Here is a 21,582-nt window from a genome sequence, read left to right as displayed (position 1 = left end):
TTCTCCACAATTTCATATGCAAGTCTTATGGCAGATATCTTCTTAAAGTTATGGCTGATGAATGTCAAAGATGGTGGCTGAAAAATGGGCTTCAAATATGCTGGAAATTATGTCTGAATTTCTGCGATTATTGGCAGAAATATTGCCCATTTTCAAAAATAGCAAGCAGCAAGCAGCAAGAAGTGCAGGAAAATGTAAAAGAAGAAGCTGCCATTGTGAGCGGGGGAGTTGAGTTGAGGGGTTCCTCCCCCTCCGCTGTTGTAGATTTATCTTTCTCTCTATTTAATGACACCGACTGCTCCGTGGACGTAGGCAAATTATAAAACCTAGGCAAATGTTGTGTTCCTCCCCTGGGTGAAGATGGAACCGATCCCAACAAAGTTTCCTGTCAGCATTGGCTGACTGATGGAAATGGATTCCATTAGGATGTTTGGAGCGTGGACAAAACTCTTCAAAATTAATATCATTAATGTTGATGATGGTGATGTTCTGATACTAAGTTGTCGGTGTCAGCATTCAATGTCCTGATAGGAGAGGCTTGTTGGAAATTGAGTGAGAGTCGTACAATATGTTGCTGGCTGATATATGTTTCAATTTTCATTATCTACAACTTGTTCTGTGTGCTAGAAAAATGAAAACATTTATGCAATCTTTCCCCACCATTGCATATGTAAGTCTTATGGCAGATATCTCCTTAAGAGTAAGGAAATTCTAGGAACAAATACATCAAACATTGCTATGTGCTTTTAGCTTCAGAAAGCAGTAACCGGAAGAAATCTATGGCTGTTCAGGTTGGTGCAGACTGCAGAGATGTGGAACCATGTATATGTACAGCTCAAAAACATCCCAGTAATTCAGTACTTAATGATGTGTCGACGCTTCGATAGCTCATACATAACCATGTGAAACTCGTCATATATGACCCGACCCGAGTAGAATGCCACTTGAAGTGCTCACCAGCCTGCAAATTAAGAAAATTAAATAGAATGCCACTCTAACCATGGAGAAAATGAAGTTTTTGGGAGCACAATGACAAAATCCAAAAAAGGATAAAAGCTTTTATCCACCTGAGAAACATTTTGACGCATTTTCTTGAACTTTTCTTCTGGAATGCGTTCAAGAATTTGTTCTAGATAGAGAACATCATCCTCTTTCAGAATTCCAGAGAAATTAATCATTGCAAGGCAAGTCATGGTAGTCAGACAAGATAACTGCAGAAAGACATATCAACTGCTTAGAAAGCATCCTCTTTCTTTGATTTACTATCTATGCTTCACAAGTTGAAGAATAACGAATAAGCTCAACAGAGCAAGGAAAAAAAAAAAAAAATCCTTATGAGAAGCATTCTTACCAGGTACACATCCAAAAGCCATCGACTCTGCTAAGAAAAAACCATCCACTTGGGTCTCCCCACGAGGACAGATGCAAAACTTACTATCATAGAATTCCTTTTCATAAGCATCTAGTACAGTTGCCTTTTCTGCCCTTTTTTAGATTACGTAAATGTCAAGTCTTGGAGCATCTTTCAAAAAAAATCGAAGATTCTTTCGTACTTCTGAGTTGGGGCAGCCAGCCCAGAAACCAAGTTTACTCCTGCAATATTTTCCGCAGAAACTTAGCCAAAGCAGCAGTAATTCTTCTTACGTATAATAACTTTAATCAATTCAAACTACATAATGAATGCTTAAGAATTTGAATACTAAAATAAGTAAATATCAAGAAACAAAAAGCCTGCCCAAAAGACATGGGAAACTTGGCAACTGTAATGCCAGATTTTACTGCTGTCCAGATGAGCCAAGAGGCATCCAGAAAAGTTGACTTGGTATTTTTTCTCCACCTGGGAGGTTGTATCATCTTTGGGGATCGCAAGACAGTGCGAGACTCCACATTTGGAGGAAGAGAGAGCTCCATTATCTGTGGGAGGGCAACATCCTTCTGTGGAATATAGCTGGAATCATAACTTGGTGAAAAAAAGTCGAATTGCATTCTTCATCAGTCAAGTCTTCTGAGGATCATCAGTCAAGAACCGACTGTCTATCAGATTCATGAAGTAGTGCTCACTTGCGTATTCTTTTGAGTGATGGATATCACCAATGGAACCTTCGGTCGAATAGTTCTCCAAAGACGAACCATCCTTCAAAAAATACCATAAGAAATTAAGAGTACAAAGAAAATGTAAGAAAGCAAACAAAGCATGCAAGAAAGAAGATGGAATTATACAGTGCAAATTAAGAAATTAAGAGAGCCTGAGGAGGAGACCGACTCTGCCATGCGGCTCGAATGAAGAGCAGCTCAACGAATAAGAAAAAAAGATCTATTAAAGATGGAAAACGAATTCGGCACATCTTCTTGGAATTCTTCTTTAATTTCTTGAGGGAATGTTTGGAGATGATGTGGTCGTTTCTTGAAGAGGAAAGGAGAGAATGTATTCTCTAATGTTTTGGAGGCTGCAGAGAGGGAACAATGCTTTAAGGCTTTTGAGTAGTTATTTCTGGTGAATTTTAACTAGCTACGGGCAGTTATACCTCTCTGTTCCTCTATAAAAGCAAGAAGCCACTCTCACCCTCTTACTTTCTCTCTTCATTTTTCCCGAGAAAAACAAAAGGAAAAGAAAAGAATCTATACAAGAAATCAACCATGCAGAGCTCAAACCCCCCTCAAATTCCAGCAAACGAATTTCTGACACTCAGACGAACACTTTCCTACCTTTCTGCTGTAGTTCTTTCAATCTGCCTCCCTCAATCCCCATTTCATCTTCAGGTACTCACTTTCTCTCACTTTCTTGCATTTTCCTTTCTTCCCTCACTTTATTGCATTTTCCTTCACTTTCTTTTCATGCAATTTTCATGGGATTTGAAGGTCAACTTCAGTCACTATTAGAGTGATACAACTTCCTTTCACGTTCTTGCATTCTCTTTCTCTGATCACTTACGGGTTTTGGAGGTCAACTTTAGTTCTTTTAAGGATTGCCATTAGAGTGATACAATTTTCGTTCACTTTCTTGCATTTTCTCTCTGATCATTTATGGGTTTTGAAGGTCAACTTCAGTTCTGTAAGGATTACTATTGAAGTGATACAACTTTCGTTCACTTTCTTTCTTTGATCGTTTATGGGTTTTGGAGATCAATTTTGGTTCTTTAAATATTATACCTTTTCTTGCATTGGTTTTTGATATAGGTGCTGGCGCAGCCATGGCGCGATTATCCTCGATATTCTGATGCTGCCGAGCTCCCTCACATTCCGAAGGCTTTCAGGATGGACTATATGAAAATGGAGAGGAGCTTCAAGGTCTTTGTGTACCCACATAAGACCACTGCCTGTGATAAAACAAGGAAGATTGATGGCAGGTATGGGAGTGAAGGATTCTTCTATCAGAATCTCAATCAGAGTAGGTTCTTGACCAGAGATCCTGATAAAGTTAACCTTTTCCTCATTCCCACTTCTTGTCATTCTCTTCCTGCTGAGGTATACCTTTCATGCATGTTGATATGGTTCTTGGAAGTTTGATTGCAACTGATCAAGGAATTTTGAGTGTCTTATAGTGATATCTATACGATCTCAAGGACAGATTATATCATTAATGAAGGATCTGATGTTCATATTGTTTGTACAGGGAAGATCGGTGGATGAAAGGGCTATTGCTGTCCAGCATTTTGTCAACAGCCTTATTTCTGAGTATCCTTGTTGGAACAGAACTTTAGGTGCTGATCACTTCTTCATAACCTGTGCAGACATTCAAGTGACTGCTAGTGAACGAATTTGGAATCTTATGAAGAACTCAATTAGAGTTATGTGCTCTCCAAGTTATAATGTGGAATATGTTCCTCATAAGGATGTTTCTCTCCCACAAAGTGTGCAGCCATTTAATGTTTCTGTCTCACAAATCATGCCGCCAATTTACGCTTTTATTGCACCAACAACACAGCCATTAACTCTTCCTGCAGCTAAATATAACATGAAGAGCAGGTACCGATACCTTTTATGTCCCTGGACGATACTAGAGCAGGAATATAGTAAAAATTGAGGACTACTTATCGATTTAGCATAACATTTAAAGGGCATGAATATGTTGCAGGGCTATTCTAGGTTTCTGGAGAGGTCTTAAAGAAAATTATATAAGAAAGAGTTTGGTCAATGCCTGGGAGAATGACTCCGAACTTGACATAAAAGAAATCCAAACAGAAGCTAATACTACAGAAATACGTCGGCTGTACCATGAGAGGTTCTACAGCTCAAAGTTTTGCATCTGTCCTGGAGGCCCTCAGATCGATGGTGCTATAGCAGTTGCAATTCATTATGGATGCGTTCCAGGTGATAGATCAATTCTTCTCTCATATCTCCTCTTGTATTGTATAATTAAGCCTTTTTTTATAATTTGTTTCCTAAGCAGTCTGTGAACCTTTCTGCAGTTATCATGTCTGATTACTTTGATTTACCATTCAACGACATTCTTGATTGGAAGAAATTCTCTGTAATCCTCAAGGAGAGTGATGTGGATGGACTGAAGCGAATCCTTTTAAACATACCAGATCAAGACTATAAAGTCCTGCAGACCAATACAGTCATGGTACTTCACTTGTGAAATTCACTCTGCAAAATGCCTCTCCTGAGGATTAGTTTCCTTCATATTGTTTTCCTTGAATGAATTAAACATTCTTTGATTCTGAACTGTCTCATTTCCTTAATTGCCTCTACTACTGAATCAGGTCCAGGATCACTTTCAGTGGAATCTACCTCCTGTCAGACTTGATGCATTTCATATGGTTATGTATGAACTTTGGCTCCGCCGTTATGTTACCAAGTATTAGTGAGTTGGTGAAGCTTGATCCAGCAGAATCACAGTTGAAAACCTGTCTGGAAGTACCAACCATAAAGATGAATCTTTGTTTGTTTGATCCATTCCATTTTTGATGAACATATTTCAATTTTCAAATAGATGTCAGATGAACCCTTGCTATTCATTTTCTATCTAATGAATTGATGCATTTCCCTCATAATAACACTTCAGCTTTTGTTTTCATATTTGATGTTCGTATCAACAGATGCCCATGAGGTGTGGTCTTTGCGCTTCAAAGCATGTATTTAAGCCGAGAAAAAAGCACAAAACAAGGGAAAGAAGTTAATAGGAAAATCAAAGCTCAGCCAATAAGTAATTCATAGGGCTGCAATTTTATGGAATATATAAAAGATAATGAATGGAATGTCTGAAGCCTAAAGTAACCTATTAGCAATCTGGCGATGAACTTCACTGCTTGGTGAACAGAATTATACTATGCCTTTTCAAGACACTTCAACTCGCTTTTCTCTTAAGACTCAGTCCTTCATAAATCTCCAGAAGATCCAATTAAGTTCCCATCGATTTCCACATAAAATAGACAAAAGATAATCACGTCAAGTTAAAATAGGTAAAGATCACGAACCTTCAAGTAAGATCTCTAATCATCCTTCTTACTGTCGTTTTATAAAGAAGAGGGTGACAATAATAAGAGAAATGTGCAGTTGGTAAATGGCAACTTGAAATTCTGAAAACTTTATGGCAGAGGAACCCCAATATTGTATTACATTCACCAGGTAAGGAAAATAAATTCAAAAGGTTTGAAATAATTGCTCAATGTTTCTCTATGTATGATAGGGCTGCAATGTTATGAAATATCCAAAAGCCAATGAAATGGAACGTCTGAAGCCTAAAGTGACCTGTTAGCAATCTGAGGATGAAACTTCGGCTGCCTGGCGATCTGAATTATACACTTCAACTCGCTTTTCTCTTAAGACTCATCAGTCCTCCATAGATTATTAGAAGATCCAGGTTCTAATAATCTACTTCCATGCCAGGTAAAGTAAAATCAAGAGTGGTTGGCACGGTGATTGTATACCGCATAATGTAACTGGTGATCGGCTGTGATGTGGTATGATTTTATTACATGGGCATGAAGGCGAAGCTGAAATTGAGATAAGATTATTAATTTTTTAATTCTGTCAATCTGATTTATATTTTTAATTAGTGAAATTAAAAAAATTAATTATGCTTAATATCAAACAATTCCCTTTTAAAAAAAATTCATTCTAAAACAACTCTTTAATGATTAATTTAATATCAACCAATTCCCTTTTAAAAAAAACTTCTAGAAATAAATATTTTTCTGGTAGTAAGGAAAAATCGAAGTTTACCAGGTCGGAGTGGTGTTTTTTCTCGTCCTTTGTTTTGATAATGTACATGTGGTCATTGGTTTCCTAATGGAACGGGGATTGTTTGGTTTTTTCTTCCAACAGCAAACAAAAAACAATCAATCAAAGTATATATTTTGGGATTTTTCTTTCTTTTGACAGCTGCCCTGTGCCTGGATTCATCCATTCATTTATGAGTTCCTGGCTTCTCGTTAGCTATTCTCAGGTAAAGCTGCAATGAGCATGTTTTAGCCAACTTTGCGATTTTTAATTATAGCTATACTTAACAAAAGAAAAAAAAGTGATGAAATCAAAGCTTAATAACTGGTAAAATTGTTTCAACCAGATGCGGTATACATACAATCCAATCCTTGGAGTATTTTAAAGCTGGCTAAAACCTAAACAGGACAAAGTTCACAAGTAGTCACAGGGCATATGATAGCGGCAAAGAGGACACATGTGACTAATTTGCAACCACTTAACAATGCAATCGGAGTGATAGACATGCGAGCACGGCATCCGGATTGCTTCACTCCCTGCGTCAATCTCTTCCATACAAACAGTGCAGTCTCTCGCTGACGTCGAGGCGTCCAAAACCACCCTTTCCAATGCATCAATAGAGGACTTGGTGGCCGGGATTGGCTTTGCCTCAACCTCCATTGACTCCCTCTCAGCTCTAGCAATATCATCTTCTTCATTACGAGGTCTGGTTTCTTGATAGACTGTCTTCCTTATTGCGACAAGCATGGATACGACGTTGCAAGTTTCAATGCCAGGCGCCTTGGTTGCAACTTCGAATATTATCTGTGATATCTTGATATCAGGGATGCCCATGTCGGTCAAGATCTCTTTGAAATCATTAGTGTAATGAACCGGTGAATCTCCTACCGGCATGTGAATAGTTTGGCGGCTTATGGCCTCGGGCCTTCTATACACTCCATGAAGAGAGGAGATCTCTCGCTTGTAGAGAAAGAAGTTCACAGGGAATGTTGTTGGTACCTCTTGTAGTGGTTGGTCAATATTGAAGTGTTGTGAGTTTCTAATTGTTTTGGCTTTTAATCTGACAGTAAAGTCGTAATCGATGGGAGTCTCCATGATTGAGTTGAGAGAGGAAGAAGGGCAGTGGGGTTTGTGACAAAACGAAGAAGCTAATGAGGACAGCGAATCTAGCAGCTAGGGTTTGTGGAAATATACGAGTCTTTGTTTGTTGATTTATAGGCATATGTTTTCCTGGTTAGAAAAGGATTCCTGATTCCTTAAGTAATTCTCAACGGTCTGACGAGGTTAATTAATTCCTGATGATCATTATCTATAGATAAGGCAGCATTTAATTCCAACGCAATCTTTTAACGTCCACTGCATGGGGCTATTTGAATATTAAAACATATTGGAAAAATTATGTCAAACTATGAGAATTGTCGTAACTTAATTTTTGATATTTTTATTTTAATTATTTTATTTATTAAAAAAATAATAAAAAACAAATAAAAATAAAATAAATGAAGAATGAATTAAAATTTGAGTTAAGGGCAACATGATTGGAAATTAAAGATTTAATTAAATTCTTGACTAGTTTAATTAATCAAATTAAGAGTTTTATTGGAGAATTGATAAGTTTAGAGACTTAATTGAGCTTGAAATTAATTTAATTAATCCAATCAAGGGTTTAATTAAAAAATTGATAAGTTTTGAAACTTGATTAAGCTTTAAATTGATTTAATTAATGTAAAATATAAGGACTACATTGAAAATGGTGCGCAAATTTAGGGGGCCAATTATAGTTTAAACTAGGGTCTTAATTACAAAACTTTTAAAACTTCAAGGGCCGAAACGCAAATAATCATTAAACATCAAAACGGCGCCGTCTGTGGATGTGCTGTTCATCTTCTTCAACAGATGCCCATCGCCACCATTACACCTGCAATCAATGGTTGGAAGAAATGGTTTGTCCTCTTGCTATAAAAGCTCGAGAATGAAAGGTCACATGGGAACCGAAAAAAGTAGATATGATGAAGGCTAGATCGAACTACATCAATTTTGAATGATACTGTATCTGTCAATTTTCAAGATCCCATGTTCGGTATATCTTGTTTCAACATAACTATAAATCTAAGCAAAACGCTCAATGCACACCCAATTATGAAATAATAAAGAAATGTGAAGGATGCTGTTCAGCTTGGAAACTGTTCTTTAAGTCCTTCTCAACATAGAAACTGCTCATTACCATACTCTTTGCATGCACATTGTCATTTTCTCAACATGCAGGAGATGAGTAACAGCAAGACATATCTGATTCCAGAAAGCTTTTAGTTATCTATACTTGTTTTTTGAGAATTGAGAAAAATTAATAGATTTAATGTGTTGATAGTGATTTTGTAACTTAGGTGTGATAGATTTATTTTAACGAGTACCAATTATTGTTTTGTCAATTTTATGGTTAAGTTGAAATTTTGGGTTTTTAGGATTTCTTGGGCTATATGAGGATTTTGTGTATGATAATTTAAGATAATTCAGAGAGTAAATGTATTTTTTTTTATTATTATTGTTAAATAAATTGGCGCGAAGATACAGTTAGTGATACTAGACCACTAAAATGGCATTATGGTATTTGAAGTAGTGCTATGTTCTTTTAACTTGAGAAACCAGCAATCTAGGGAAAATGTTGCTTATCTTTGCTGTTCAGGATGATGCAGAGATATCAAACTAAACGTACAAGCTGGAACATCTTCAGCAGTTCACTACTTTCGTTGTCCTAAGCCACTGATGTTGTTATGTGCAGGGGAAATCCGAGGATGAAAGGGCTACTGCTGTCGAGGATTTTGTCAAGATTTTGCTAATCTTGTGAAGAATTCAATTAGACTAGTGTGTTCTCCAACTTATAATCATGAATATGTTCCTCATAAGGATGTATCCCTCCCACAAAATGTGCAGCCATTTGATGTTTCTTCTGCTGGAAATAAGACTTCGAAAAGGTAATTTAACATGTTTGTCATATTCCTCATATCAGGAATATCAATTACCACAACACTAGCTGAATGGCATGTATATGTTGCAGAACTAAACTAAACTAGCTTTCTGGAAAGGTCTTACTGATTCTTTTGTTAGAGAGAGGCTGGTCCACGCTTGGGGGGTTTTTGGTACAGAAATGGACATCAAAGTAGCTGGAGGCCCTCAGCTCGATGGAGATACAGCAGTTGCAATTTATGGATGTGTTCCAGGTGATATACAAGTTCTTCTTTCATCTCTTCTCTGGTATGGCATCTTAGAGTGTTTTGTTTCCGTTGTTTCCTAAGAAGTTCGTATAACTTTGTGCAGTTATCTTGTCTGAACACTATGATTTACCATTCAAAGACGTTCTTGACTGGCATAAGCTCGCTGTAATACTCGAGGAGAATGTTATCTTTGATCCATGGGGTACGAACAGCAAGAATATGAAGCACTGTATACCAACACAATCAAGGTACGCCCACATGTTTTTCCCTCACAATCCCTCTACTTCATACCGTGTTAAAACTTGATAGGATGGAATTCCCTACTCCTGAATCAGGTCCAGAAGCACTTCCAGTGGAATCTACCTCCAGTCAGACTTGATGCATTTCATATGGTCATGTATGAGCTTTGGCAGCGCCACCATGTTACCAAGTAATACTGAGTTACAGAAACTTTTGTGCCATAAAGATGCAGCTTTGCCTTTGATCCATTCAAGTTTTCAATGTTAATAAACTCTGTATCTCCGAGGCGATATGCCTACCGCAATAACTTCTTTCCAAACAGGTGCCAAATGAACTTTTCCCAGGCTCTTGTTTTTCTAATCATTTTTACAAATTCTATTTTCTGAAACCTGGAAGGTTCGGTGCTGTGGATAAATCTCCCAACGTGGTCATTTTACTTGACATTTCTCTCGATAACCTTCTTCTTATGCGTTATATGAAATACCAGAATGATTTGAGAGGTGATCAAAGCAGAATGTGCTTGAACCAGCAAACTTGTTGTCCCTCATTAGGCTTAAGCCCTTGGTTTTTCTTTCTCAGAAAAGCCCCAATGGCAATACCCATGAAAATTACAGAATAATTTGAGTTCATGTTTCAGATTTTGCTTGGTGGGATTCGATTAGGATTTCAGTTTTTTCTGTTAAGTGGACCAGTTTTAATGTCATCCATTGCTTTGATAAGGTATATTCATGAAGATTTTACTCTTAAATCTTATACCTAAGATGAGATACGATGGCAAGCAGTGTAACAACAAAAACTTCAACAATCTCTTATAGAACACGGTTGTTATCCAAGATCAGCCTGTACTATGGAGAAGGGAAAGAACCATTTATACTATCCATCTTGTGATGGTCTCTAACTACGAGGACTATCTTTCAACTAACTAATCCAACTGCCACTGTTTTCCCTCCCTTCCAATTGACTAACTGTTTAACCCAATCCTCTTCTCTATCTCCCCCTCCATTTCTCTAGATAAAAGCACAATAAATAGACCATAAGCCTTGAAACTATTACAACTCGAGCCTAATAAAATATTTGGCAAGTTTCATTCTTCAAATTTTCCCAAGAAAAACTATCATGAAGAATCTTCAACGAGGACTTTCCTGTTTTTTGATTGTTCTTTCAATCTGCTTCTCAATATATCACCCTCAATTCCCAAATTCTTTTCAGGTGCTCACTTTCTCGTATTTTCTCTTCGTGTGCTTCCCCTCATTTTCTTGCATTTTCTACAGTATTCATTTGTATTTTCTTTAAAGATTAGGCCTTTTCATATACAGGTGCTGGCGCGGTCATTGAAAGAAAATGCTACGGATCCAGAAATCTTTTCTGAACTCTTCCATACTCCTGACTCTTTCAAAAAGGATTATAAGGAAATGGAGAAGAACTTCAAGATCTTTGTTTATCCCCATAACACAGACAAGCATTCTACCGCCTGTAATAAGCCAACGGTGCTTGGCTGTTTTAGGAGTGAAGGATACTTCTATCACAATCTCAATCACAGTCGGTTCTTGACCAAAGATCCTGAAAAGGCTCACCTTTTCTTCATTCCCATTTATTGTCATTCGATGTCTCCTGAGGTATAACAATATCATTAAAAAAGAGATTTTAGCAGATGTGGTTCTTGAATTCTGATTACAAGAAGTTATCTTGAATGGACAAATTTTGGTGATGATGGTTTTCCTTGTGCTGTAGTATTTTTCTTTATTACTAATTAAATTGCGTTTTAGGGAGGCTTTTGAACTTTCGATGATGAATCTAGTTGAAAAAAGAAGATTAATTACATTTTCTTTCGCAGTATCAGATTGCTTTCTTAATTCATTTTCTTAAGCATCGCTGTCCGTTCATTGGCATGCTTCTCTGATTCGTTGCACAATGCCTCTGATATTCATATTTCTATGTCCAGGAAAAATCCAAGAAAGAAAGGGCTATTGCTGTCCAGGATTTTGTCAAGTTCCTTATTTCCAAGTACCCTTATTGGAACCGAACTGTAGGTGCCGATCACTTCTATGTAAGCTGCTCAGAAGTTGATGTGGCTGCTACTGCACGGATTGCTGACCGTTTGAAGAACTCAATTGGACTCATGTGTTCTCCTAGTTATAATAGTAAATATGTTCCTCATAAGGATGTTTCCCTCCCACAAAGTGTGCAGCCATATGCTTATACTGAAGCCAGAAATATAGAAAAAAACAGGCAACTTTTATTTCTTAACCCGATGAATTCTGTCATACCAGGAACATTACTACCATAAAGCTAAACAGCATGCATATGTTTCAGGACCATGCTGGGTTTCTGGAGTGGTGTTGAAGATTCTTATATAAGAGAGCAGCTGTACCTCACCTGGGAGTATGACTCAGAACTTTACATCGAAGCCAGAGATTGGCCTACTAGTATTGAACAAGGACATTGGCAAGCCCGTGAGGATTTCTACAATTCCAAGTTTTGCATCTGTCCTGGAGGCCCTCAGCTTGATGGTTTTATAGCATTCGCAATTCACTATGGATGCATTCCAGGTGATAGATCAGTTCTTCTTTCATCTCTTCTCAGCAGTCATGTGGATTTTCTGAATTTGCAGCTTGATGGTTTTATGTGGATCTCTCTGCAGTTATCTTATCTGACTACTATGATTTACCATTCAACGACATTCTTGATTGGAGGAAATTTTCTGTAATACTAAAGGAGAATGATGTCTATTCGCTAAAGAAAATCCTTCAGGACATACCAAAGCAAACATATGAATCTCTGCAGAATCACACATTCATGGTATATCTACTTCACTTGTCTGTAAAATTCACTCTGGAAAATTCTTCTGAGAATTGTATTGAACTTTGCTTGTAAATTTCTTGAATTCACTGAATCAGGTCCAGAAGCACTTTCAGTGGAACTTATCTCCAGTAAAATATGATGCATTTCATATGGTCATGTATGACCTGTGGCTGCGCCACCATGTTACCAAGTACCGGTGCTAGCCATAAAGATGAGCAATTGCTCTTGATATGCTTGAGAAATGTGTTGTACCCTTTCAAATAGCTATTAGATGAGATTTTATTGCAAAAAATGAGGTTGTTTACTGATCCTATCTTCTGAAATGCCAACCTTGCTGGATGAGAGCAGCCTCGGTGCTGTGAATTTTCATCTGTTTTTTCACAGCAGCAAAACTTGTAAAATATTTTCCGTAAGGATTGTGCAATTAATGGAAGGATCCAATTGAGAAATTCAGGAAACCTTGAGGATCTAACTATTTCAATTATATAGGTTTGGGACTAAGTTAAGGTTTTTCCATTTTAGAGACTAAGTTTATCAAGAAATTCTATAAAACTCAAACTGTAACTATCAATATTTATAATATTAGAAAATAAATATATAGATAAAATAAAGAGAAATTCTTTTTATAGGACGTTATATCATTTTATTAATTTTCATTTTAAAATAAAATAAAATCATCTATTTGTTTTGAATTTGGACTCATCATTTATTTATTCTTATTAAGAGAGAGAAAACAAATGGTTTTTTATTTTATTTTTTTGAGAGAAAAAAAAAAAAGAAAACCTGAAAAAAGAAAGAAAAGCAAAGGAAGAGAAGAGAAGAGAAGAGCACAGCTGGGCCAACCCCTGAAAAGAAAATGAAATGGGCTGGGCCCTCATTAAACAGCGACTCCCTCTCATCACTGAAACCATCAAAACCCTACAAGAACACAGACACCAGAGAAAAACGAATTCGAAGAGAAGGAAAGAAAGAAATGCAATCTCTATCTCCCCTTCGAAGCGCGCTTGGTTCTATTTCTGCTTCATTTCCTCGTGGAACTTTCAACTCCATCTCCAGACACGCCACCCCTCCAGGCAAGTTCAAGCTCTCTCTCTCTCTCACCCTATTAGTTTGTTGGTTTACTTGATTTGAACAGATCATTTGCATAATTGTGTTTTAATGAAGTATACTTGGACCGGGTACTTAATGTTTTGTATGAAATGATTGGTAAGGTTTCTGATTTAGTTGGTCTTTCCTTGAGCTTTTCTCATTTGGGTTTCCTTTATTTGTTATATTTGATCTTAAATTTAGATTTAATTTGATCTCTTAAGCCCAAGTTTGTTGCTTTGATCTTAAATTTAGAGTTTTTGAGTGCCTCGGTTGTGGATGAGCAAACGGGCTGTCCTTAGTTTGTCAAATTGGCGATCACCTAATGACCTTGATTTGCAAAAATTATTTCATTTCATTATGCATTTTCATGTACTGAAATTGTATGTGTGTTTTTTTCCTCTCAAAACTTAGAATTAATTGATACCAAAATAGTTGTTTGGATACTGAAGATAAATGGTCTAGTGAAAGAACCCAAGAAGGTTTACAGTTGGTGTGAAGCAACTGCCAATCCAATAATCGTTGGTGGCTGAACAACATTATTAACCTTGGATCTATGCCATAGATTCTGTGTTTGAAGTAATTGTTTGTGGAACCTATGTAACTATGGGTCGATTGAAAAAACAGGGTTGGTGACTATAAAATGGTCTCTGGGAGGCAACAGCTGGACAAAAATGTTATGAACAACCCTTACATAGTTAGAAAGATGCATATTTAGAATTCCACTGCTCAACGTGTTTTTAATGATGTTATTAAGCAATTGAAAGGTTGTTCAATCATGCAGGCTGTTTAGAGAGACTTGGAGGTAGTTTTTGGTCTATTCATAATGTTGCCAGAGGAGAAAATGCGAGACACGCATCATGTTATTCTGGAAATTTTGGGATGAGTTATGGTTTGTTGACTTCCAAGGAAGATGTTACCATTCCATATGCTTTGAGTTTTCAAAGTTTCATCCACTCCACGAGTCACAAAGACTTTGAAACAGGGAGAGATTCCAACCCCAAAGACTTTCCTGCAGTTCGGGAAGACTTTGAGATGGAGAGAAGTTCCATGCTGAATTCTAACCTTGAGATGGAGAGAAATCCCAGGTCTATGAACTTCTCTGCAGGTCGAAGAGACTTTGAGATGGGGAGAAGTTCCATGCAGAATTCCAACCTTGAGATGGGGAGAAATCCCAGGTCTATGAACTTCTCTGCAGGTCAGAGAGACTTTGAAATGGAGAGAGGTCCCCGGCCAGACTTCTATGCAGGTGGGAGAAATTCCAGGCCAATGGACTTTGTGAGAGGAGTAATAGGGCAAGAGGGTTCCCGATTTCCTCAGTACCATGTTGAGCTGAATGATGATTTTGTGTTCATGAAGCTAAAACGTAACAATACCTTTGTTGCGGTGACAGATTCTAAGGGAAATAAAAAGAAAAATGCTTCGATGACAGCAGGATGGTTGCAAAAACTGCAAGGGGGAGCAAAACTCTCTCGGTATGCTGCTGAAGCAACTGCAGAACATGTTGGGCAAGCTGCAAGACAGCTGGGGTTGAAATCATTTGTGATGAGGGTGAATGGTTTTACATACTTCAAGAAGAAAAGGCTAGCCATCACGAGCTTTGCAGAAGGTTATGGTAAGGGTGGTCTAAGTCCTATCAAACATATAGAAGATAATACTCGGCGTCCGCATAATGGATGCCGACTCCCAAGGAAGCGCCGAATTTAGATAACAGCATGCTAGTTATGTTCAACTGACCCCAGGATAGAACTTTTTGTTCGGCGGTCAGTAAGAAGCTCACTGCAATCAATCATGATAGTGGATACTGGTACCTATTCTGTTTGAGATAGCTTGTTCCAGGACGCACGCCGTTGGCAACCAACAACGCTTGTTTTAGGCTGCAAATTCCATCGTTTAAGTCTCCATCTTCCTGGATCTGTGTTGTTGTTTTTTAAACTATTTTTGGTAGTTTTTATTTTATTGAATAATCGAGATTTTATCATTTTGACTTTCCAGATCGGGGAAATCCTGGGATTAATGCACATTCCCTGGGCGACGCTCTTCCCTACCAGATACCTTTTCCAAGCCCGTGACCCACACCAAGAAACTAAATTGGTAGTGGTCAATCTATAGCACAAGCAAGAAATTAGTTATGCCTAATCTATCAATGTATGGTGTGGTTTCAAGAATCAAATATCTTTTTCTATTTATCAACACGAGAGTTTATATCTTTTGGTTCAGTGCCTTTAAAATCTTGCAACACTGTAACAATGTGTATAAAATATAGAGTTAAATTCTTGACATGTTATTTCAAATATTAAATAGATTTTTTTTTTTTTTAAATCCAATCTAAATTCAAACTTAATTAAGAAAATGTTACTATATAGATGATACAGCGTATAGCAAAAAGGAAAAACTAGTATTTTATAAGCTTTTCATGATGATTTTCAATTTGGATGAAATAAAATTAAAATTATACAATAAGATTATCACAAATATAAAATTAAAATGACTAAATTATGGTTTTGATTTCTATGAAAAATAGTTGTAATCTTCTTGTTTTATTTTTTTTATTAAAAAAATGCATCTTTATTCTTAACAAATAAACACATTTTTTTTTTTATTTTCAATTTGAAAATAAAATCTAGAGAAGAAAAATACTTTTCTTTTAGTGAACATAGCCTTGTGTTGTTAGATGAAACTCTCCAAGCTTGCAAGTACCTCACCAGGATGACCACTAAAAGTGATGGTCTGGTCAGACTCAATAGAACATGTAAATAATGTACGCGGTAGCTTAGAATTGGTTATACAAGACAATAACTCCATGTGTAAAATCCCCCCAACAACCTTCCAGGGGTCTGCGCATTTATAGTACAATAATTTCAAGTCAAGCCCTATTGATGGGTTTAGTAACTTATATGCTAAGCTAATGACACATTTCATCACCACTATATCCACCAATAAAAGCTCCACAAAACTATTTGGTGTTACTCAACAAGAGAGTGAGTCTACACCCTAGGGGTAAAGGAATATATGCCTTTTGAAAAAAAATTTATGCCTTACTAGATAGAAGTTTGCTGAAGGTGAAACAAGTTATGGAAAATCACATACAGGTGGAAGAGACTAATTTGCTACGACATGCCCCATTTCCTTGTTACATGGACAACCAAAGACCTTCCAAGTGAAATCATTCTCCTAGTAGAAATGAAAGCTCAAGGAAGAACCCTAAATGATCAACCCATAGCCATTCGGTGTATCATAAGGATAACTCATTTGAAGTTATCAAGGTAGTCAAAGCAAACATCTTAGCGCCACCTCCAAGACATGTTACTCTTAAGAACCTCTCATGTACCTATTACTCAGATCTTTTTAGGATTCATAATCCTCCATAAAAATGTAAGTTTATTTTTTAAATAAAAATAATGTATCTCTGACATATATTCCCTAACGTTATATTTATAGTGTGGGCTTCCAGCCATTCTCCTTAAAGGGAATTGACTTAGTCTCTCAAAACAAATATCCTTACAATCATCAAAGGTTGATCTCAGATCCCCCTACTCTCTAGTGCAATATCAGACTAGCACATTCTCCAGGTGATGTCAAAGAGTCTCTCACCAATTCTTTAGGGGTTGATCTCAGATCCTCCACTCTCTAATGAAATATCAAACTAGCACATTCTTCATGTGATATCAAAGAGTCTCTCGCCAATTCATCAGGGGTTGATCTCAGATCCTCATTCTCCAATGTAGTCTCTGATTAACACCACTCTCTAGTGAGAGACTCTCATGTGTCATGCCATCATAAAGAGGTTACATATTTCTTACACACCATTGATCATTCTTTAGTGAGAGCTTTCAAGCCCCCACATCATCACATAGAAGGTTACATACCTTCCAAGGCTACAAAACTCTTATTTTTCGGTGAAATCTTTTTTAATTGAGGGCTTTCATGCTTTATTCCATTCTAGGGAGATCACATACCTATCACACTTAGTCCTTGAGAATATTTTCTAAGTATAGGTTTATCTTTTATAGATTTCCATCAACTACTTAAAAAAATTTCTAAGAATAAGGTTTTTCTTCATAAATTTCCCTTAACCTCTTAGAAAAATAAATTACATTGTTTATGTTTTCACATCTCTAAATTTGTTTTTTAAAATTTAGAGAATTTATTTTTATTTTATGTATATATCACTTAAATAATTCAGCCAAGTGACTTGTTAATTTTAGGTTATATTGTTATATTTAATAGTCGAGATTTACTATTTCTTTCTTCAACGTTTTGTGATTCTTTCAATCCCTTTTTTTCTTAACTAAATGAGAATTTATAAATGATTTTATGGATCAGTAAAATAAGTAAAGCTACTCCAGAGTTTCCCTACTTATTAACTAACTAGAGGCCAGAGGGAGTATTTTATTTTCAACTAACTGACACAACCGCCCCCTCTCTCTCAAAGCAAAAGCCACTTTCTCTCTTCCATTCTCCCTGAAACAGCCATGAAGAATCTCAAACGAGGAGGGCTTGCCTGTTTATTTGTTGTTGTTTCCATATGCTTCTCCATCTATCCACCTGGATTCCCACCTTTTCAGGTGCACTCACTTTCTTTCATTATAGTTTCTTTTCATGCAATTTTCCATTTATGAACCAATATTCCCACCTTCTTGAATGCGAGTACTGTTCCTTTTTCATGCGTCAACTTCAGTTCTTTAATTAAGGATTACTGGCACTGTTTCTTGTTTCTTTCACTGCTCATTTTCTTTCACTTTTGACTTTTGAGCCCTTTTTCATGCATATTGTTTTTGATGTAGGGATCATTTCAAGCTTATGCTCAAGAAGCTGGATTTTTTGGCGAAGTCTTTCACGTTCCTGAGGCTTTTGATCCTGATTATGAGGAAATGGAGAGGAAATTCAAGATCTTCGTGTATCCACATAATACTAGTTCCTGTAGCAATCCAAGGACGCTTGATGGCGAGTATGGGAATGAAGGATTGTTCTATCTGAATCTCAATCTGAGTCGCTTCTTGACCAAAGATCCTGAGAAGGCTCACCTCTTCCTCATTCCTATTTCTTGCCATTCACTGCCTGCAGGGGTATAATCTTTACTGATATTGATGTGTTAGTTGAATTCTACACGGGTCCTTGCAATTGCTGTGCATGAAAAGTTTTAAAGAATTTAGAAAGTCACTGTTCTAATGCATTGATACTACGTTGATGATGTTATTTTCAGAGATCAGAGGATGAAAGGGCTATTTCTGTTGAGGATTTTGTCAAGAACCTCATTTCCAAGTACCCTTATTGGAACAGAACTTTAGGTGCCGATCACTTCTTCGTAACTTGCGCAGACATTAATGTGACTGCTACTGCACGAATTGCTAATCTTATGAAGAACTCAATTAAAGTCATGTGTACTCCAAGTTATAATGATGAATATGTTCCTCATAAGGATGTTTCCCTCCCACAACGCGTGCCGCCACTTGCTCTTCCTCCTGCTGCAAATAACATAACGAACAGGTAATTACTTAGAATACTCTGCTGAAATTTTTTTATTTTTTGCCTAATGAATTCTATCTTATAAGGGATGTGTGTGTGTGTGTGTGTGTGTGTAACTTTAGAATTTCATATCATTTACAATGTCTTATATGTTGCAGGATTACTCTAGCTTTCTGGAGAGGTCTCAATAATTCTGATATAAGACAGAAGCTGCTTGAGGCTTGGGAGAATGATTTAGAACTTTTCATACAGAGAGGAAGGGACCCTAGTATAGAAGACGGAGATTTGGTGTACCATGAGGCTTTCAATAACTCTAAGTATTGCATTTGTCCTGGAGGCCCAGAGCTCGATCGTACTATAGCATTAGCAATTCATTATGGATGTGTTCCAGGTGAAAGACAGTTCTTCTTTCATACCTTCTCTTGACTAAATTCTCTAGTGTTGTATCTTTATAGCTTTTTTTTGTTTTCTAAGAAGACTGTAACTTTGTGCAGTTATCATGTCTGACTACTATGATTTACCATTCAAAGACATTCTTGACTGGAGGAAATTCTCCATAATACTCGAGGAAAGTCAAGTCTATTACCTAAGGGAACAACTTGAGGAGATGTTAGAGCATGAATATCGAGCCATGAAGACCAACACCGTCATGGTAAATTTTTTATTTTTTTTCTTCAATTGTCTGTGAAATTTTCTCTTGAAAATGCTTCTGATGATTAGCTTCCTTTATATTGCTCTCTTTGAATGTAGTAAACCTTCATTGTCTGCTGCCTGATTGCTTTAGTTCCCTGCACCTGAATCAGGTCCGGAAGCACTTTCAGTGGAATCTAGTTCCAGCCAAATATGACGCGTTTCATATGACCATGTATGACTTGTGGCTGCGCAACCATTTTACCAAGTATTACTGACTGAGTTGCTGCAACTTAATTCGTGCCACAAAGATGAACCTTTGCCTTTTCAATTCTCAGAAAAGTGTTGTGTATAACTCAAATTTCTTCTATAGTTCTAAGGTTCTATGTATGCCTGCCACAGTCACTACTTTTATCGCGAAACCTTGTATTCCTGCCTTGCAAGATTCTTGTTTTCTTTGCAAAGTATTAAATATGTTTACTGCCTAATAATTGCTCTTTCATTGAAGTTAAGAAACCACTGCAATAGTAATATCCTGTTTGCAAGCCTTCATCACCACTTCGTTGAAAATCATTACATGTGACTCAATTAGTGAAATAGTATTTTTCTCTAAAAAAATATGTTTTTTTTACCATCATACAAAGAATATATTTTGTTGTAAATAAATAGGATAATGAAGAAGAATTGTCCATATATAAAATTATAATTCTTGATATGGGCTTTCTTCACATAAAAAGAAAATCTTTTGTTACAATAAAAGCAAAAATAATGTAGATTAATTATTTAAGAATCGAAGTCGATTTGCTTTATAAAGAGAGATATCAATAAACTTCGTATGACATGGTTTCACGGGATTTAGTTAATTGTCTTGATCGTGAGATATTATTGAGAAAGAGGAATTCGTGTTATCAAAAGATTTCCTACAATTATTTTTAGTATAGAATGAATGAATCATCCATTTTGGTATATTATTAAACAAAAATGGTAATATTGTTCCTCCATTGATAAATTTTTTTTATTTTTGAGAAGTATCATGATCATCAAATAAAAAGGGTTTCTATTTTTTTCAAATGAATGATTTGAAGACCTATTGGTTCTAATAGCTGATTGCAAAGATAATCATCAGGACCTTTTAACTTATAGGTATGAATCTTGAACCTATAAATAGAAATATTCCTGAAACTCATAAACAAAAAAGAAGTGAGTTAGACAAAAAAAGAAGAAACTTGGATAAAAAAAGAAGCAACTTGGACAACAAAAAGGAAGTGACTTAGACAAATTTTTTTTGTCGATAACCTTGGACCAATCAATCGAATATTGATTAATACGTGATCGATTGAACACTACTTGAAAAAAAAAAAACGGCTCTTCTGCTCATAAATAAAATGTTCCTGGAAATTATTTCTCCCATTAGACCATTTGTATCTATATGAACTAGGATCCCAATGCATCGATCTCTCGGTTCAAGAAACAAAAATAAGACAATCAAACCATTTCTTCTGACTTTGTTTTAAATTCAATAAATGTTGGTTAATCTTATATTTCATTAGAGTTCTATCATTCAGAGTATCATTTCTCATTTGATCCTTTTGAATTCCATATTCAAAGTTGCAATTGGATATATTCATTTAAAAAAATCAATTCAATACATTTTTTATGTACCTATAGGTGTTATATTGAATTTGAATCAGGTTTTGGATCAATCCATATTGATTGACTACCTCCATTATGTTGTTGCTAGCAAATACCACTCTTTTTTGTTTGTCTATTATAAACAAGATTCTTGTTTTCTTGCAAAGTAATAAATATTTTTACTATCTTGGACTTGGTTGACTGTCAAGTCCAAGCCTTTTGGATCTAGCATGTTTACCAGACCCATGCTATCTTGGGTTTGACTAATTATCAAGTCTAAGTTCTTTGAGTCTAATATATTTATAACACCCATTTTATTTGGTTTAGATTTTTTAACTTACATTGT

General features: G+C 36.3%; 5 protein-coding genes and 1 long non-coding RNA gene across 6 annotated transcripts; 4 read left to right on the top strand and 2 right to left on the bottom strand.

The window, feature by feature from the left end:
• Window positions 1-510: 510 nt before the first annotated feature.
• Window positions 511-1,722, bottom strand: LOC118040303 (uncharacterized). The gene is made up of 3 exons (XR_004686050.2): window positions 1,352-1,722; window positions 1,068-1,211; window positions 511-961 (listed from the first exon to the last, which is right to left on the bottom strand). It is a non-coding gene; the product is annotated as an uncharacterized lncRNA (long non-coding RNA).
• Window positions 1,723-1,744: 22 nt separating this feature from the next.
• LOC118040374 (probable glycosyltransferase At5g03795) lies at window positions 1,745-4,024 on the top strand. The gene is made up of 3 exons (XM_035047302.2): window positions 1,745-1,822; window positions 3,178-3,465; window positions 3,614-4,024. Exons 1-3 carry the CDS (start codon window positions 1,745-1,747, stop codon window positions 4,022-4,024), a joined length of 777 nt encoding a protein of 258 aa, XP_034903193.2.
• Window positions 4,025-6,579: 2,555 nt separating this feature from the next.
• LOC118040304 (uncharacterized) lies at window positions 6,580-7,260 on the bottom strand. Its single transcript, XM_035047198.2, has one exon. The coding sequence runs from the start codon at window positions 7,258-7,260 to the stop codon at window positions 6,580-6,582; it is 681 nt and encodes a 226-aa protein (XP_034903089.1).
• A 2,050-nt stretch (window positions 7,261-9,310) lies between these two features.
• Window positions 9,311-12,622, top strand: LOC118040375 (probable glycosyltransferase At3g07620). Its single transcript, XM_035047303.1, has 10 exons — window positions 9,311-9,383; window positions 9,481-9,625; window positions 9,850-9,939; window positions 10,014-10,117; window positions 10,255-10,337; window positions 10,934-11,233; window positions 11,560-11,846; window positions 11,931-12,166; window positions 12,259-12,416; window positions 12,515-12,622. The coding sequence occupies exons 1-10, from the start codon at window positions 9,311-9,313 to the stop codon at window positions 12,620-12,622; spliced, it is 1,584 nt and encodes a 527-aa protein (XP_034903194.1).
• Window positions 12,623-13,214: 592 nt separating this feature from the next.
• Window positions 13,215-15,698, top strand: LOC118040305 (uncharacterized). The gene is made up of 2 exons (XM_035047200.2): window positions 13,215-13,492; window positions 14,290-15,698. Exons 1-2 carry the CDS (start codon window positions 13,276-13,278, stop codon window positions 15,210-15,212), a joined length of 1,140 nt encoding a protein of 379 aa, XP_034903091.1. The 5' UTR covers window positions 13,215-13,275; the 3' UTR covers window positions 15,213-15,698.
• A 2,172-nt stretch (window positions 15,699-17,870) lies between these two features.
• LOC118040306 (probable glycosyltransferase At3g07620) lies at window positions 17,871-20,075 on the top strand. Its single transcript, XM_035047201.2, has 6 exons — window positions 17,871-18,073; window positions 18,293-18,574; window positions 18,712-18,995; window positions 19,133-19,365; window positions 19,469-19,626; window positions 19,778-20,075. The coding sequence occupies exons 1-6, from the start codon at window positions 17,981-17,983 to the stop codon at window positions 19,880-19,882; spliced, it is 1,155 nt and encodes a 384-aa protein (XP_034903092.1). The 5' UTR covers window positions 17,871-17,980; the 3' UTR covers window positions 19,883-20,075.
• Window positions 20,076-21,582: the final 1,507 nt, after the last annotated feature.

This window comes from Populus alba, chromosome 7 (assembly GCF_005239225.2).
Source record: "Populus alba chromosome 7, ASM523922v2, whole genome shotgun sequence".
NCBI lineage: Eukaryota > Viridiplantae > Streptophyta > Magnoliopsida > Malpighiales > Salicaceae > Populus > Populus alba.
Note: the sequence above shows the minus strand (reverse complement) of the source record. Positions and strands in the feature narration are given on the sequence as shown.

Coding starts and splice junctions, on each gene's coding strand:
- LOC118040375 (XM_035047303.1), top strand. CDS start 9,311: ATGGACATCAAAGTAGCTGGAGGCCCTCAGCTCGATGGAGATACAGCA. Junction 9,626..9,849: donor TGTATACCAACACAATCAAG/GTACGCCCACAT, acceptor ATAAAGATGCAG/CTTTGCCTTTGATCCATTCA. Junction 10,338..10,933: donor TCATCCATTGCTTTGATAAG/GTATATTCATGA, acceptor TTTCATATACAG/GTGCTGGCGCGGTCATTGAA.
- LOC118040304 (XM_035047198.2), bottom strand. CDS start 7,260: ATGGAGACTCCCATCGATTACGACTTTACTGTCAGATTAAAAGCCAAA.
- LOC118040374 (XM_035047302.2), top strand. CDS start 1,745: ATGGGAAACTTGGCAACTGTAATGCCAGATTTTACTGCTGTCCAGATG. Junction 1,823..3,177: donor CATCCAGAAAAGTTGACTTG/GTATTTTTTCTC, acceptor TTTTTGATATAG/GTGCTGGCGCAGCCATGGCG. Junction 3,466..3,613: donor GTCATTCTCTTCCTGCTGAG/GTATACCTTTCA, acceptor TTGTTTGTACAG/GGAAGATCGGTGGATGAAAG.
- LOC118040305 (XM_035047200.2), top strand. CDS start 13,276: ATGAAATGGGCTGGGCCCTCATTAAACAGCGACTCCCTCTCATCACTG. Junction 13,493..14,289: donor CAGACACGCCACCCCTCCAG/GCAAGTTCAAGC, acceptor TCAATCATGCAG/GCTGTTTAGAGAGACTTGGA.
- LOC118040306 (XM_035047201.2), top strand. CDS start 17,981: ATGAAGAATCTCAAACGAGGAGGGCTTGCCTGTTTATTTGTTGTTGTT. Junction 18,074..18,292: donor CTGGATTCCCACCTTTTCAG/GTGCACTCACTT, acceptor TTTTTGATGTAG/GGATCATTTCAAGCTTATGC. Junction 19,627..19,777: donor TGAAGACCAACACCGTCATG/GTAAATTTTTTA, acceptor CACCTGAATCAG/GTCCGGAAGCACTTTCAGTG.